This window comes from Pectinophora gossypiella, chromosome 27, assembly GCF_024362695.1.
Source record: "Pectinophora gossypiella chromosome 27, ilPecGoss1.1, whole genome shotgun sequence".
Taxonomy (NCBI): Eukaryota; Metazoa; Arthropoda; class Insecta; order Lepidoptera; family Gelechiidae; genus Pectinophora; species Pectinophora gossypiella.
This window is the reverse complement of record NC_065430.1, coordinates 3,194,727-3,213,275: the sequence shown is the minus strand read 5'-3', so window position 1 is coordinate 3,213,275 and position 18,549 is coordinate 3,194,727. Positions and strand designations below refer to the sequence as shown.

Below are 18,549 nucleotides of genomic sequence, written 5' to 3'. Positions count from 1 at the left end.
GGGTTGTTGGCTAATACAAAATCTGACACTCAGGTGACAGTAGACGGCTATGATGACAAGCAGCACGTGTTGCTGGAGAAGATTGTCGACCACATAGTCAGCTTTAAGGCCGACCCGCAGCGCTTCGAGATCATGAAGGAGAACCACATCCGCGCCATCAAGAACTTCGAGGCTGAGCAGCCGTATCAGGTGAGTTATGCAATATTACATACTTCTATCGTGTGGGTTGTGAGGTGGATTACCAACTTCATTAAAGATGTGTTGCTGTTGCAGTTTCTTGTCATTTCTTCTCCTCAGCCATAACACCTTGCGAAATGACGAAAATTCAAAAATTTTACATTGACCTTCAACAAGTTTATCCATCAAGATAAACACCAAGATTACATCAACCCTGGTGTCAGGGTTACTATTGAGCCGCCAAAGGCCCCTGACATGGCTCATGTAACGACTACTTACTTACATCAGTAATTAGTAACCGGGACCAACGGCTTAACGTGCCTTCCGAAGCACGGATCATCTTACTTTCGGACAGTCGGATTATCAGCCTGTAATGTCTTTACCAAACTAGGGATTAAAGTGATTTTTGTGATTTGTCACCGGGATTAAATCTAATTAATAATAACAATCTAATTAAATACTATTAATAAAATTAATATGTGTTTTGGCGTTATTTAATGTAGATATTTAATTTGACTATGTTATATATTTTATTAACATTGGCACTGTTATATATAAGAAGAAGGAAGGCACGTTAAGCCGTTGGTCCCGGCTGCATTAGCAGTCGTTAATAACCACCAATCCGCACTGGGCCCGCGTGGTGGTTTAAGGCCCGATCTCCCTATCCATCCGTAGGGAAGGCCCGTGCCCCAGCAGTGGGGACGTTAATGGGTTGGTGATGATGATGCTATTATATATATATATATATATATATAAATAATATATATATATATATATATATATATATATATATTTAACATAGAACACGTTCAGCTGCGTGTCTTCCCGGGCATGTCGTAAAAACCGACAGAGGGATTGTGTCCTCTAACATGATGGACTAATGTTATGGGCGATAGGCTGATCCCTTATCACCATAAGGTTCATCATATCCATCTTTGGATTTCGTATCAACAGTAGCTGCAAGTTGTCTTTGATTACTTGTGGCTCTGCCCACCCCATTAGGGATTACGGGCGTGAGTTTATGTATGTATGTATGTATGTATATATATATTTATTTAGTTCGGAAAACAAAGATATAAAGATATTGGTGCTAATTCCTGTAAATACCATCTAATTTTATTTTAAGTTATATCTGTCATTTTCTTATCCGCCGAAAAGGAAAGGGACGGGTAATCGACAAGCATAAAATTTATAGAACACACGTCAATTTTAAGCACAAATCTAAACCAACCGTCTAAAAATTTTACGTCAGTCAATAACCCGACACATTCATTTACTCATTCTTCCTAAAATTAAGAGCTGTGAATCATCCGTCCCTTTCCTTTTCGACGGATATGAAAATGACAGATATAACTTAAAATAAAATTAGGCGGTGTCTGCAGGAATCGGGGCCATTATATATATAATCTATTAATCTTTTTAAAATGTCGTTTACGACCACCCAGTTTATGTGGCCGCTAAGAGGCGTAATTCACAGGGCAGGTGTGCCCTTTAGATCCGGGGCTGCCAGCCAGGGTGGTCCCGTCTTGACAGATTTTTCCTTCCCCCTCCACCCTTTTCCCTCCCCCTTTCCCCTTCCTCTTTCCCCTCACCCCTTTCCCCCACCCGCCACTGGCCAACACCCTGTATAATGTTTTGTTTTCTTCCAGCACGCTGTATACCAGCAAGCGTTGTGCCTGTCTGATGTGGTATGGACGAGGTGTCAGCTTCTGGATGCAGCTAAAAGTGAGTATCACTTTAAAAATAGAATAGAATAGAAATTGTTTATTATAAACAGCCTCCAGCTCCAGCCTCCAGCTTACGACATCGTATCAACAGTGGCTGCAAGTTGTCTTTGATTACTTGTGGCTCTGCCCACCCCATTAGGGATTACGGGCGTGAGTTTATGTATGTATGTATGTATAAACAGCCTCCGTGGTCTAGTGGTTCTGGATGTCCGGGTTCAAATCCCAATGGGGACATTGTCGAAATCACTTTGTGAGACTGTCCTTTGTTTAGTAAGGACTTTGCTTGAATCACCTGATTGTCCGAAAAAGTAAGGTGATTCCGTGCTTCAGCAAGAACCCGCAGTATAGCAGCGTGGTGGAGTAAATAAATAATTATGTATATCATACCAGTTAAAAAAAATCGCTTTAAGCGATAAGGCCGCCATTTGCCATGTACTTAGTTAAGAGACTTTTTGTAATTTTCTTTTTATTTTGGTGCAATAAAGTGTATTTGTATTGTATTGTATACCACCATCTTCCAGACGTTACCCCAGCTATGCTGGATGAGTTCGCGGCCATGCTCATAAGGAAGGTACACGTCGAGGGCCTCATGATGGGGAACCTTACGCGTGAGAGAGCGATCAAGCTGGCTGATACTATAGAAAACAAGTAAGTGTTTATGGGTGGTATTAATAAACTAATCTCAGCTCCGAGGCTGCCCTCAAGATCATGTCAATGTGACAGTTCTCATATATTTATTTTGCCTACTTCCACAGTCTGATGTCGTACGGCATCTTGCTGTGGGGTCATGCTGCAGATGTGAACAGCATTTTTGTTCTGCAAAAGCGAGCCATTCGGGCGATTTACAAATTGGGACCCAAGATGTCACTTAGAAATAAATTTTGTTCTGCAAAAGCGAGCCATTCGGGCGATTTACAAATTGGGACCCAAGATGTCACTTAGAAATAAATTTAAAGAAATTAATATTTTAACTTTGGCATCACAATATATCTTTGAAAATTTAATATATGTAAAAAAACATATAGGATTATTTGCAAAAAATAGCGATCGGCACATTGTTAATACCCGGAATAAAAATAAACTTGCTTTACAAGTCAGTCGATTACATAAGATTACTAAATCTTTTAAGGGGCAATGTATACGTTTTTACAATAAGATTCCCATTGACATTCAGAATTAGCCTTTCAACTGCTTTAAGACAGTAGTTAAACAAAAACTTTACAAAAAAGGTTATTATAAAGGTAGTGATTATTTAGAAGATATGAATGCATGGGATTAACTGTCTGAGAACAGATATTAGGCAGCTAAATTACTCAATTGTATATCAATATTTTATGTTTATTTTTATTTTTTTTAAAGAACGTCTAGGGCCCTGTGCCGAGGTTTTTCTTGCAGCTTCTTTTCCCCGGCTATACAGGTTGTGAGATACTGCAGTAGTTTTAGGCGGATGAGACGTTCGTTATGTAAAATTGACGATTCAAAGTGTAACTATGTTACCTACTGAATAAAGATATTTTTGAATTTGAATTTATAAAAACAGAGACTTGAGTAGTGATATTTATTTATTATAACAATTATAATTATGTGTATTATTATTATGTAGTTTATGTAGTCGAAAGTTTATTTAATTTTATACGTACAAGTATTCCCATGCTGCACTATCCCGCTATATTACATAATATTCAATGTCTCCTATACTTAAAGGTTGCCTGGAAGAGATTGCTACTTAGCAATAAGGCCACCTATTGTACTAATTCTTTTTCTCTTTTGTTTTGTATTTTGTTATGTTATGTTGTTACATTAATCAGTAATTCACTTATATTCAATAATAAAATTTACGTCCTTGGAATGTTGGAGATACCAATTGAATGGTAACACTTACGTCATCAATGGGCTAGCAATGGCGGCTTGTCATAGGATTGCGCATACCTGGTCTTCTTGGAAAAATTACGCAAATAATTAAATCTCATTTTTAAAATTGATTTGGTTTTCATTTAATTCAATTCACGTTCTATCTAGTGATACTGAACAGAATCAATAGATCCAATCAATTTAAACATATTTTTGTAACAGATCTATTTCCAATAAAAATTCTCATTAGATCAAGTTTAACATAAAATAGATCTACTAAGAAAAAAAAATCACATCTATGATGGATCTGGAGAATGGATCTACTGAGATTGAAGGTTGTATTTTATCTACTCATAAAACTTTAACCCATTTTTGTTTCACAGATTACCAAAAGACGCGACACCGCTGTTAGCTCAACAACTATTGCTGTATAGAGAAATTGAACTGGAAAAAGGTATTGGTGCTAATTCCTGTAAATACCATCTAATTTTATTTTAAGTTATATCTGTCATTTTCTTATCCGCCGAAAAGGAAAAGGACGGGTAATCGACAAGCATAAAATTTATGGAACACACGTCAATTTTAAGCACAAATCTAAACCAACCGTCTAAAAATTTTACATCAGTCAATAACCCGACACGTTCATTTACTCATTCTTCCTAAAATTAAGGGCTGTGAATCATCCGTCCCTTTCCTTTTCGACGGATATGAAAATGACAGATATAAATTAAAATAAAATTAGACGGTGTCTCCAGGAATCGGGGCCATTGTTATATTTCTGTTTTATATACAGGTAAGTGACATCGTAACGCCCTCCGTGGTCCAGTGGTTGAGCGTTGGGCTCACGATCCGGAGGTCCCGGGTTCGAATCCCGGTGGGGACATATCACAAAAATCACTTTGTCATCCCCAGTTTGGTTAGGACATTGCAGGCTGATCACCTGATTGTCCAAAAACGGAAGGCACGTTAAGCCGTTGGTCCCGGTCACTGCTTACTGATGTAAGTAATCGTTACATAAGCTATGTCAGGGGCCTTTGGCGGCTCAATAATAACGCTGACAGTAGGGTTGATGGGGTTGGTAATTCACCTCACAACCCACACGATAGGAGAAGTGACATCGTAACAAATACTGAGGGGGAATTTTCTAGACACTTCTAGAACTGACATACATACATACATAAACTCGCGCCTATTTCCCACCGGGGTAAGCAGAGACTATAGAATTCCATTTGCTTCGATCCTGACACACTTCTCTTGCTTCCTCCACATTCATCAATCGCTTCATACACGCACGCCGGTTCAGGGTAGATCGTACTAAACCTTTTCTAGAAACTTGTAGAACTGACAGCAACGATATTGTCACAGGAGCGTCGTACCTCCGCGAGACAGAGAACACTGTCCACAAGTCGTCGTGCACGTCGCTGTACTACTCGTGCGGCGTGCGCGCAGCCCGCCCCAACGTGGCGCTGGAGCTGCTGGCGCAGGCCACGCACGAGCGGTGCTTCAACACGCTGCGCACGCAGGTAAGGGCGCTGGGAGGGGCAGTTGCACGCAGGTGAGGGGGGGGGGCAGTTGCAATCAGGTTGGGGGGCAGTTGCACGCAGGTGAGGGGGGGGCAGTTGCACGCAGGTGAGGGGGGGCAGTTGCAATCAGGTTGGGGGGCAGTTGCACGCAGGTGAGGGGGGGGGGCAGTTGCAATCAGGTTGGGGGGCAGTTGCACGCAGGTGAGGGGGGGGCAGTTGCACGCAGGTGAGGGGGGGCAGTTGCAATCAGGTTGGGGGGCAGTTGCACGCAGGTGAGGGGGGGCAGTTGCAATCAGGTTGGGGGGCAGTTGCACGCAGGTGAGGGGGGGCAGTTGCAATCAGGTTGGGGGGCAGTTGCACGCAGGTGAGGGGGGGCAGTTGCAATCACACAAATTCCATAGTAATTTCGTGTAAAGTAACCGATTTGACTAGTTGGAAACTAACCTGTTATATTTTTTTTTTCTACAGGAGCAGCTGGGCTACATAGTGTTCAGCGGGCTTCGTCGCTCGAACGGCGTGCAGGGTCTGCGGGTGATCGTGCAGAGCGACCGGCACCCGCAATACCTGGAGACGAGGATGGAGGCCTTCCTGGCCGGGGTGCAGGTGAGACACGGCGTCATACACTTGGGGTACCCTCCGTGTTCAGGAACTTCAATCTTCTACCGTGTGGGTTGTGAGGTGGATTACCAACCCCATCAACCCTCGTGTCAGGGTTACTATTGAGCCGCCAAAGGCCCCTGACATGACTCATGTAACGACTACGTACTTGCATCAGTAAGTAGTAACCGGGACCAACGGCTTAACGTGCCTTCCGAAGCACGAAAGTAAGACTACTATAGGACAATCAGGTGATCAGCCTGTAATGTCCTAACCAAACTAGGGATCACAAAGTTCCGGGATCTCCGGATCGTGAGCACAACGCTCAGCCACTGGACGACGGGGGTCGTTATGATGATTGCTATTACCAACAGGAGTACCTAGAGAAGATGACGGAGGAGGAGTTCCTGAAGCACCGAGCGGCCCTCGCGGCCCAGAAGCTGGAGAAACCCAAACGGCTCGCCAGCAAAGCCTCGCAGCTGTGGAATGAGATCACCGCTCAGGTACGCCTATCATAGCCTGCTTGGAGCGACACTTACACGTTGAACGCCAGACTAAAATTCATGGTCTAGCCGAGTGAGTTGGACAGATGTCAAATGGCAAAAATTCAATTCAAAAAAATATTTATTTTTCAAAATTGGCTTACAAAGTCAGCGCTTTTTGAACGTCAAAAAATTAAATTACATATTATGTAACCAGCTGTAAAACTACTACCACATCGGAATCTGTAACGCTGAGGGAAAGACGTGGCCAGAAAACCTCCCAGCACAGGGCCCTAGTCCTACTGTTTCATGTTTTCCTTTCTTTTCTTTTTTTTTTAAATCCAGTTTGTATTACATAATTTATAGACTGGCAGACACTGGTTTTTGACATCTCGGAAATAAACCCCTATTCAGAAAGAAAGAAAGAAACGTTTATTATAAAGGGACACCACAGTAAAAAATATAAAACAAATAACAAATATATAATTTAAAACACGGAGTAACACATAACTTACAATCAAAATACATAACGGCCTCCGTGGTCCAGTGGTTGAGCGTTGGACTCACGATCCGGAGGTCCTGGGTTCGATTCCCAGTGGGGACATATCACAAAAATTACTTTGTGGTCCCTAGTTTGGTTAGGACATTACAGGCTGATCACCTGATTGTCCGAAAGTAAGACGATCCGTGCTTCGGAAGGCACGTTAAGCCGTTGGTCCCGGTTACTACTTACTGTGTAAGTACGTAGTCGTTATAAATGAGTCATGTCAGGGGCCTTTGGCGGCTCAATAGTAACCCTGACACCAGGGTTGATGAGGTTAGTAATTCGCCTCAAAACCCACACGATAGAAGAAGATCAAAATACATAATAAAAACAACATACACGAGAAATACAAATAATTGAGTGTATGGACTGGTCAACGATGGTGGTGGTGTCTGTTCACGACATACAATTTTATAGTCTTCCCGTTACCTCTCCGCCTGAATTAAGTTGACAGCACACGTCAAACGGTTTGCATACCAGCGAGATACCTTTTTGATTCGCCCGGGTTATTCATTCATTTACTCATTCTTCCTAAAATTAAGAGCTGTCAATCATCCGTCCCTTTCCATTTCGGCGGGTAAGAAAATGACAGGTATAACTTAAAGTAAAATTAGGAGGTGTCTGCAGGAATCGGGGACATTTTCAAAATACATGAATTTTGAGACGAAAAATTCCACTTGATATCAACTCAGAATCATGGTCTGAATCATCTTCCTCAGCATTCGGTACGGTGTCACTAACACCCAATATACTATACCCTGCCTACCCTTACGGGGACTCAGGCGTGATGTTATGTTATTTGATTGCAGGTGTACAACTTTGACCGCGCGAAAGTGGAGGTTGAACAGCTGAACACCATCACCAAGGAAGAGCTGATGCAGTTCTATATGGTAAGTCGCCATATGGTAAGCGCCATATGGTAAGTCGCCATATGGTAAGTCGCCATATGGTAAGTCGCCATATGGTAAGTCGCCATATGGTAAGTCGCCATATGGTAAGTCGCCATATGGTAAGTCGCCATATGGTAAGTCGCCATATGGTAAGTCGCCATATGGTAAGTCGCCATATGGTAAGTCGCCATATGGTAAGTCGCCATATGCCAAGTCGCCAAATGGTAAGTCGCCAAATGGTAAGTCGCCATATGGTAAGTCGCCATACGGTAAGTCGCCATACGGTAAGTCGCCATGTGTTACACCGGCTTGCTTCTCAAACGAGAGGAAGCGTGATTGTGACGTCACATTTCACAAAATAAACAAAAACTATCTGTCAGGTTATGTTTGACAGTTTTTGTTTGTTGAACTGTGACGTCATTGGGCAAAATGTGACGTGACCAACCGTTTTCGCGCGAAATTTGTAATTTATGTTATTGTTCACTAGATTTTAAGGAGAAACAAAAAAATAAATAAATAAATAAATAGAAACAAGGAAACGATGTTGTCAGCACGGTGTCGGTTTTAATAGAGAGAGTTATAATTATATTCACATAAATACACCAGGCGGCGCTCGGGCGCCATCGAATATATACTAGCGACATCTTTTGTACAGTAGGTTCTCGATATCTTGGTACCCCTTCAAATTCCCATACTAACTAGCGCCATCTATCAAAGCGTGGCAGGTTGCCATTAGGAACTCCCTCCATTCAATGACAGATGGCGCTGCTCGTAATTCCGCTACTCGCGGCTAGGTGGCGCTACATGTCACACAGCAGGGAAAATATGGAGAAATCAAATAATTATATATCTATAATTATGCTGTCTTCTGACAGTTATATTTGTTATTTGCAGAAGCACATACACGCATCATCTGCGGACCGTCAGAAGCTGGCTGTCTACATCGTGTCGACAGCAGAGGGCGGTGCCGGCCACAAGGATGACGATAATGATAAAGATAAAGTTGATAATAAAACCAAGATAACACCCGAGGTAAGTTCTTACAAGTTTTTTTTTTATTCAAAGTAAAAAATTGTACAAAAAGTTATCACTATTTTATTTATAACGGTCACGAGTCTAGAATCTTCTTGTAAAGTTGTATCGACATATTACCGCACTAGCCCTAAGCATAATTAGGCACTATCTACACTGAGCAGTTTGTTTGGACATCAAATGCATAGGCTGTGTTTACACAGTCACTATGTGATTGATTGATTGACAATTGTGTCGTGTAGGTACGGTCACGAGCATGAATATGTATACACTTTAGTACCATGTCACATTAACTTTTTTGACAAATTGAACTGTAAGTCTCACTAAATGTCAAATATGTTAGTGCAACAGAGTCCTAAAGTGGGTACATTATATTGCTCATGACTGTACAAGGCACACCCCGGACGCTTCACACTCACACATAAACAGCCTATATACGTCCCACTGCTGGGCACAGGCCTCCCCTCAATCAACCGGAGGGGGTATGGAGCATACTCCACCACGCTGCTCCACTGCGGGTTGGTGGAGGTGTTTTCACGGCTAATAACCGGGACCAACGGCTTAACGTGCCCTGCGAAGCACGGAATCATCTTACTTTTTCGGAAGCCTGAAAAGTCCTTACCAAACAAAAGACAGTCTCACAAAGTGATTCCGACAATGTCCCCATCGGGAATCGAACCCGGACCTCCAGATCGTGAGCCTAACGCTCCAACCACTAGACCACGGAGGCTCTTACTTACTTCACACTCAAATTTCATTTATCTCTCTCCGAGAAACTGCCTTCTTTTATCGTATGGGTTGTGACTCTTGTGAGGAGTACGGAGGTTGGTACTCCACCTCGACGATGGAAGTACCTCTGACTATCCCAATGGGATATGGGTAAGGACATTGGCTGCTCTTCTTTTTCAAGTTTCTATCGAGTTGTGAGGTGGAGTACTAACCTCATCGACACTGGTGTCAGGGTTACTATTGACTATTCTCAATTAACTATTTTCTTTGTTCCAGCCCGTGAAAGTGACCGATCTAGTGGAATTCAAGTCGAGAAGAAGACTGTATCCTCATCCAATGCCCTTCACCAACATACCAAGGAAAGGAGCACACTGCAAACTATAATGTACACTAACTACTGGGGCGGACCCAACCAGTCGACGAGCTACCTCCGCCCATACAACACAGATGGCGCTCGTCGTAGAACGCAGGCCTAAAACGCGCTAACGAAGTTTGCACAGCGCGACGCATATATACAACTCCCAACGTAACACCGTTGGATCGTCGATCCCTAGTCACACTACCAACTTGTGGCTAGCGGGGTACTATGCTCTGTTCGAAGGGAGCACATCTTAGCCGCTAAAGTTTATTCTAGCCCACTATTGGGAATGAACCCTCACGAAATTAAGGGAACTGGAACTATTTAGTTCCTTATGCATAAGGGAAGAGGAACTGTTTAATTGCTCATTCAAATGCGGGATATACTTTTTAGTTCCTCATTTGAAATGGAATAACTTAGTTCTTCGTTCAAATATAATGCTGATTATTAAATAAGGAATTAAATAGTTTTTTTTTAAAGGGAAAAGGAACTTAGTTCTTCAGTATTTATTATATTTCAATGAACTTATTTTTTATTCAAATATAATACTATTTAATAAATAGTATAGGTAGTTCCTATTTAAAAGGGAGAAAGAACTTAGTTCTTTAGTATTATATTTCAATAAAGAACTAAATTCCTTTTCCCTTTTAAAGAATAACTACTTAATTCCTTATTTAATAGATAAAAAGAATTACAAAATACCTTATTTAAAAAGCACAATTTAGTTCTTTGAAGGTAGGTCAAATGTAAAAGACAATATAGTGACTAAGATTGAGAAGGCAATATTAAGTTGGCTTGGACACGTAGAGCGGATGAAGGATAATAGGATTCAGAAAGCAGTATATAAAGCGAAGGTTGGTGGAACGGTTTGCAGAGGAAGACCTAGAAGGACGTACATTGACCAAATTGGAGATGTCCTTAGTAAAGGTTCAGTACGATCTACTCTGAACCGGCGTGCGCGTATGAAGCGATTGATGAATGTCGAGGAAGCAAGAGAAGTGTGTCAGAATCGATGCAAATGGAATTCTATAGTCCCTGCTTAGCCCGATGGGGAACAGTTTATGTATGTATGTATGAAGGTAGGTACTAAATAGTTCCTGTTATTTACGGTCACGAGCATTAATATGTATACACTTTGGCACCATGTCACATTAACTTTTTTGACAAATTGAACTGTAAGTCTTACTAAATGTCAAATATGTTAGTGCGACAGACTCCTAAAGTGGGTACATTATATTGCTCATGGCTATACATCGGAGCCGCCATATTGCGGCTTTTAAAATTAGACAATTTTAATAAGTACACTGTTACTGTGGTCGCCCAGTTGGAAGAACGCTTAACTCTCACTGTAAGGTCGCAGGTTCGAATCCAGCACAGGCCTAAACCCATGGTATAAGAAAACCAGGTATGCTCAATCCTATGACAACACCATTGCTAGCCCATTGATGACGTAAGTGTTACCATTCAATTGGTATCTCCAACATTCCAAGGACGTAAATTTTATTATTGAAAATTAAGTGAATTACTGACTAATGTATTTAATTACTATTATTTGTCACATACATAAAAATAATTAAAACTGTACGTGTTGAGAGTGTATAAAAAATAATAATAATAATAATAAAAAAGTTTATTTAGGTAAAATCTACGACACACATATACATTTACAACATTAAAATATACACACATTACAGTGAAAAATATCACGAAAGCCAAAACAAATGATAAACTAAAATGAATAAATTTTAATAATATTTTCAATTAATATTTTATAAATTAAATCATAATTAACATATAAGTGCAATAATATTGTTTTTCTACTCCTCTACTTTAATCTGGCATTTAAATAACCAAAAAGTCTAATATAAGTACATACATAATTAAACTCTTTGAAAAAGTGTACGCTCTATGGCCTATAAAAGCATTGTTTACAAAGTGTAACTGTACTATAATGTCGCCAAAAAAGCATTGTTGTTGTTTTTTTTTTTTGACCTGGAAACTGGCACCTTTACTTTGTTTGGTGCCATAGATATACTATAAAAAAAGTATACATTTGCCGCCATTTTCCCGCGCGTTGGAAAATAAATTGGAAATTTTTTGTGTTTCGTTTAAAATTACGTCGTCGTAGAAAAAGTATTGTATGCAACGTTGTATAACTAGGTCAAAAAATGCTCGTGGCGTCTCTTATTGCGATGTTCGCCAAGGCTCACATCGCAACTCACGCCACTCGCATTTTTTGACCCTTCTTATACAACTGTTGCATAAAATACTATAAAATATGGTGAGTATGATAAATACTAATTGTATCACTGGCTAATAATTAAGTATGTTGTCCTCTCTACCAGTTGCAGTGCCCTTACCGGGTCCATGTTGATACTATAATACTTACTTCTGTATTTTTATAACACCACAATTTATACGAACACATGGTCGCAATAAAACATTTCTATTTCTATTTCCATTCTAAGCTGATTTATTAGAACCAAAAAACTGACATTTAAAAACAACAGAACTTAAGTAATATGACAAAGGAGGAAACAAATTTGGGACGACCAAGGAGGCCGTCGTTGACAGTACGTTTTTTTTTTTAATAAATGTAAAAAAAATCCATGAAAAGTAAATTAAAAACATTGGACGTGGGTAATTTATTTTTTACAAAATGGCAACGCAGGGCGGGGTGACGTCAGCTGGGCTAACCTTGAAATGTTAGCTGTCACTTTTGAGCATACCTGGCCTTCTTATACCAAACCTAAACCTATGATTTTCGAATTCGTTTTTTGAATTCTCTATGAAATACGAGTTAATCCTAGGGGGGTGATCAAGCTATATCTAACTGTTGGTGTAACAGAAAGCTCGGTGAGGCGTGGATACTTTGTTCATCTTGCGATGGATGCACCTCTGACTACCCCAATTGGGATATAGTTGTGAGCTTATACTTAACGAAGTATAGTAAATAATATACAATGCATTGTAAAAATTTATTTTTCTGTTGTTTTTTTTTTTGTGTCAGTGTTGCCATGTGATTGTTTGTAATTGTTTTCATTTTGAATGAGGGAATTTCCAGGCCACGTTTCTCAAAAACAATGTAGATGGCGCTGTAAAGATTTTCCTTCGTTTAACCTTCTAATTTCATGGATATTCAAAATTCAAATTCAAAAATATCTTCATTCAGTAGGTAACATAGTTACACTTTGAATAGTCAATTTTTACATAACGAACGTCTCGTCCGCCTAAAACTACTGCAGCTCACAACCTGTATAGCCGGGGAAAAGAAGCTGCAAGAAAAACCTCGGCACAGGGCCCTAGACGTTCTGTAAAAAAAAAAAATAACAGACATAATGCATCTTTTATCTTTGTTTTTGGGTATAAATGATAACCCTTTTTATTACACCCAGACACAATTACATCTTCCATCCATTATTATTCTGATCAAAATAAAGAGAAGCAATATAGGTAGCAATGTAATGCTATACATAATGTGATCCAAATATCAAGCAACAATTATTTTTATACATAAGCTTCTTGAATAATTATTTACCCGAGTAATGGGAAAATAGGTAATCTTGAGGAGCTCGGTGGCGCAGCTTTAAACGCGCTCGGTCTGCGATTGTTGAAGTTAAGCAACTTTCGCAAAGGCCGGTCACAGGATGGGTGACCACAAAAAAAAGTTTTCATCTCGAGCTCCTCCGTGCTTCGGAAGGCACGTTAAGCCGTTGGTCCCGGCTGCATTGGCAGTCGTTAATAACTATCAATCCGCACTGGGCCCGCGTGGTGGTTTAAGGCCCGATCTCCCTATCCATCCATAGGGAAGGCCCGTGCCCCAGCAGTGGGGACGTTAATGGGCTGATGATGATGAGGTAATCTAGACAGCGCCATCTACATTGTTTTTGAGAGACGTTGCCTGGATAGTCATTATGCATTTTATTTTCGTAGTTAAGGATAAATAAAATGGAAATTTGAATCGATTTGTTGTCTTATTTTACGTAATTGCATAAGTACATACAAAGAACATTAATTAAAACACATAATAACGGGTTCTTACCGCGTTTAAAGTAGGGATATGGTGTTTTAATTATGATAATAACCGCGTAAACTTAAAACTATGTATATACAAAGTACATGTCAACTCGAACTTTTTCCGGGTGGGAGCCTTCAGCGCTCCCCATTTGTCCGGCCAAGTAGTTAATGCCATCTGCGGCAAATCTACAATAAGTCACTGTAGAGATGTAAAGCGTCCCTATTCCCGGATGTCATTCAGACATCTGTCACTGTCAGTGTCAAAATTATTACTATGTACGCTGTGGTTGAATCCGATATTGAAACAGTTTAATTATGGAAATAAAAGGCTACCTAATGAAAGTATATGAAACAGTTTATTAATTACCGAAGAACCCTACAGTCATGTCACAAAAAAACAAAAAGAAAACAAGTCGAACTTTAAAGGTAAGTCTAGTCAATGTCCAGGGTTCGAACCCCGGTAGGGACACATCACAAAAACCACTTTGTGAGTCTTGGTGTGGTTGGGACATCGTAGGCTGGTTACCTGATTGTCCAAAAGTATGATGATCCGTGCTACGGAAGGCACGTTAAGCCGTTGGTCCCGGTTACTACTTACTGATGTATTAAGTAGTCTTTACATGAGCCATGTCAGGGGCCTTTGGCGGCTTAATAATAACCCTGACACCTCGGTTGATGAGGTTGGTATTCCACCTCACAACCCACACGCACCCATATATATACTTCATGAATTTATGTACTATATTTAAGCTGTACCATATAAACCACAGAACCGCGACATTTTATTGCTCAAATAAATTCATCCAATGGCGGCCATCCGTCAAACACACACTTTACCGTAACGGATGCGCGTTCCAGATTCGTGAGGGCTTAAATAAATAACAACACGCCTATATCCCCGAAGGGGTAGGCAGAGGTGTATTCTATTCAAAAAATATCTTTATTCAGGAGGTAACATAGTTACACTTTGAATCGTCAATTTTTACATAACGAACGTCTCATCCGCCTAAAACTACTGCAGCTTCACAACCTATATAGCCGGGGAAAAGAAGCTGCAAGAAAAACCACGGCACAGGGCCCTAGACGTTCTTTAACAAAATAAATAAACATAAAATATTGTTATACAATTGAGTAATTAGCCCGCACGTTTACAACAGGCTTCCGGAATCCATTAAAGAGGCTCCGAGCACGGCATCTTTCAAAGTCCAACTAAAACGATGGCTCGTCGAACAATCGTTCTATAGCTACGATGAATTTATAAATCGGAATTGATGGAATTACATATTGTTAGTAATTACGATAAATATACATATTATTACTAATTTAATACCTATTGATTTCAGTACTTATTAATTTATTTATTTTTATTGATATATATTTTTTTTTTTTTAAGACTATTGTCTAATGCATTCTGTATGACGTATAATGAATATTATGAATAAATGATTTGATTTGATTTGATTAATTTAGCTGCCTAATAACAGTTCTCAGACAGTTAATCCCGTGCATTCATATCTTCTTCTTCTAAATAATCACTAACTTTATAATACCCTAGCTGTTGGGGTATGTCCGAACGTTATGTTGTAATGTAATTAATGTAAAGGCTTGTATTAAGTATGTAAGTTGTTATTACTGTAGTAGATAAAATGTTTTTTAAATGTGGTCAGCTGATAGAAAGAAAATTCAACGTAGCTGCCGAGTGGCGTTTATTCACACACTAAAATAAATTGTACATTTCATGTAAGTATAACTCCCGGCAAACTTCTTGAGCATCGAGTGTCGTAGTAGGGGAAAGTTCGCGCACGTACACTTCCGTGCAAAAAAATTAACTTTTGATTATTTAATTAATTATTTAAATAAAACTAAACTTATATTATTATAGTTTATTAAAACTTATATTATTATATTTACTTAATAAAAAACTAATCGTCAGGTAAGTATGATATTCCTTCCATGAGGTGGAACCAGCAATACCAGAGCTAGTGCTAGGTTTTGGATCTATAGACATAGACCTCGTGCTAGTAACTAATTCTTAAACTTAAACAAATGAGCAATAACAATAAAAAAAAACTAACAAAAGAGCAATAACAAAAACGTGACAGGGAAACTGCACGCAAGTGTATTCGGGAGTCAAAGGGACGAAGACAGAGTGCGCGGGGGAAGTATCGACTGATCTACCAATAGCCGGTCGATGCGGGACTCACCCGCCCCCGCGCCCCGTACCGCACCACCAAAGAGACCTAAAATTCGGTTGTGCGCAGTCAAGGTCGATGCTCAAGAAGTTTGCCGGGACCTATAATAATGTCGATATGCAGACGCTTGCAGTATACGGTTACATATGTAACGAGTGTGCTCGTACACTAGCTTATAGTAAATACACCCTCTCTTCCCATGTAAAAGGGGGCTAGCCTATTGCCATTCATTTTCTAGTGCCTATCTACATCGTGGCGACAGGCAACTTCGGAAGGCACGTTAAGCCGTTGGTCCTGGTTACTTCTTACTGATTAGTTACTGATGTAATAATTAAAACACACTATAATGGGTTCTTACCGCGTTTAAAGTAGGGATATGATGGATATTTAAATAGGTTTTTTTTTTGACGTGACTTATTATAGGATTTCCGCAGATGGCATTAACTGCTTGGCCGGACAAATGGGGAGGGCTGTAGGCTCTCACCCGGTACAACGTTTAAGACAACAGGCCTGAGGGTGCCCAGTTGGGCGCGAACCTCGGGTAAGGGCGTCGTCTGAGAGAAAAAATAATTGAAAGAATTAATCGACCCTAGTGGCTCGATAGCGATAAGCGCTGATTGAGGGAAATCGTCGACCACGCCGGTGGGGTCGGTATCGGGGTCCTGAAGTGTTTGGTGTCGCGAGCTGATTGGCTGCCTCTATGGCTAGAGTAATCGGGTCGTCGGGTTCGTATATTACGTCCTTCAGATCCGACGCCGATACTTTTCAATAGGGAAGACGGGTTCAAATTATCGAGCATGTGGAATCCAGTGGTAGGTATTGTAAAAAGCTTATAACGGCCTAATGTGGTGATAAAACGTGTGGACACAGTGAGTGCGGTTTGTCGTGGTGAGTTTGGCGCGAGTTCAGATGGTTCCGAACATTCCGATATCAAATACATAAACAAGCGGCAAAGAAAGAGGGTAGACAGATATGTCTGCCCGTAGAAAATTATGGATCTACCTACTCCACTCCAATCTCATCAGTCATCCCGTAATCATGGCACTTACAACAGTGTCGAAATATCGGGAGTCTCATATCCCTGATTTTAAAGCGGTAAGAACCCGTTATTATGTGTTTTAATTATGATAATAACCGCGTAAATAATTACTGATGTAAGTTAGTAGTCGTTACATGAGCCACGTCAGGGGCCTTTGGCGGCTCAATAGTAACCCTGACACCAGGGTTAATGGGGTTGGTAATCCACCTCACAACCCATACGATAGAAGATTGAAATATAATCAATAAATAATTGTACTGAACTTGTCGTACTTTTAATAGTACTTACATACTTTACTTGTGTGATATCCAGCCAATAAAAGCCGACTAAACTACCGTACGGCAGCATAAAACCTTATAAATCAAAGTTATACTCCCCCTGTATATGACACTGACGGACGGCGCGTCGTAAAACCAACACCCTTTAAATGATTCGTGGGAATATCGTGAAAATGGCGGAAAATGTGCTTATAGGTTATGTGTATGTATGTATTTGTGCGTATTATACATTATACAGGGTGTTAGTGACATCGTAACGAATACTAAGGGGGGTGATTCAGACCATGATTCTGAGTTAATATCAAGTGGAATTTTCCGTCGCAAAATTCATGACGTTTTTAGTTTTTTTTTTTTATTATTTTCCGTTCCATACTTTTGCAATGGAAAATTCTATTTGATATCAACTCAGAGTCATGGCCTGAATCATCCCCCTGAGTATTCGTTACGATGTGACTAACACCCTGTATACTATACATCTCTGCCTAGGCTCTTCGGGCACACAGGCGCGATGTTATGTTATTTATTCAATTTATTTTAGGGACCTGCCTAAGTGAAGATAGCATGCAGAGCTTACTCGAAAGAGATTGATAGCTAATGCATGACATTCAAATTGTGTAGTATGCAGTGTCTGGTTCTCAAACACTATTGCGGGTTCGATTCCGATCTTGGTAGCTCATTAACTTTAGCATAGTATGATAAGGATGTCTTGTCCGAACATTTTTTTTCGTGACTTATTGTAGATTTGCCGCAAACGGCATTAACTACTTGGCCGGACAAATGGGGAGCTCTGAGGGCACAACAACAGTCTGCTGGAAGAGATTTCTACAAGAAATAATCTCAAAAACCGTTTTTTATTTTGACGTGACTTATTGTAGATTTTCCGCAGATGGCATTGACTACTTGGCTGGACAAATGGGGAGCGCTGAAGGCTCTCATCCGGTACAACATTAAAGACAACAGGCCTGAGGGTCCCCAGGTGAGGGAAGTCGTCGACCACGCCGGCGGGGTCGGTATCGGGGTCCTGAAGTGTTTGGTGTCGCAAGCTGATTGGCCGCCTCTATGGCTAGAGTAATCGGGTCGTCGCGATCGTATATTACGTCCTTCGGACGCCGA

At 40.4% G+C, this 18,549-nt stretch overlaps 1 protein-coding gene across 2 annotated transcripts in view; it reads left to right on the top strand.

The window, feature by feature from the left end:
• The window catches only part of LOC126378824 (insulin-degrading enzyme), a 30,884-nt gene extending 17,009 nt beyond the window's left edge, over positions 1-13,875 (top strand). For both annotated transcript variants that reach the window (XM_050027248.1, XM_050027249.1), the window contains exons 17-26: positions 34-189; positions 1,827-1,902; positions 2,426-2,552; positions 4,139-4,209; positions 5,121-5,278; positions 5,747-5,881; positions 6,250-6,378; positions 7,711-7,791; positions 8,686-8,823; positions 9,829-13,875. In XM_050027248.1, coding sequence (XP_049883205.1) covers positions 34-189; positions 1,827-1,902; positions 2,426-2,552; positions 4,139-4,209; positions 5,121-5,278; positions 5,747-5,881; positions 6,250-6,378; positions 7,711-7,791; positions 8,686-8,823; positions 9,829-9,936 — 1,179 coding nt within the window. In that variant the 3' untranslated portion in view covers positions 9,937-13,875. The remainder of the gene's footprint in view (positions 1-33; positions 190-1,826; positions 1,903-2,425; positions 2,553-4,138; positions 4,210-5,120; positions 5,279-5,746; positions 5,882-6,249; positions 6,379-7,710; positions 7,792-8,685; positions 8,824-9,828) is intronic.
• The last annotated feature ends 4,674 nt before the right edge of the window (positions 13,876-18,549 follow it).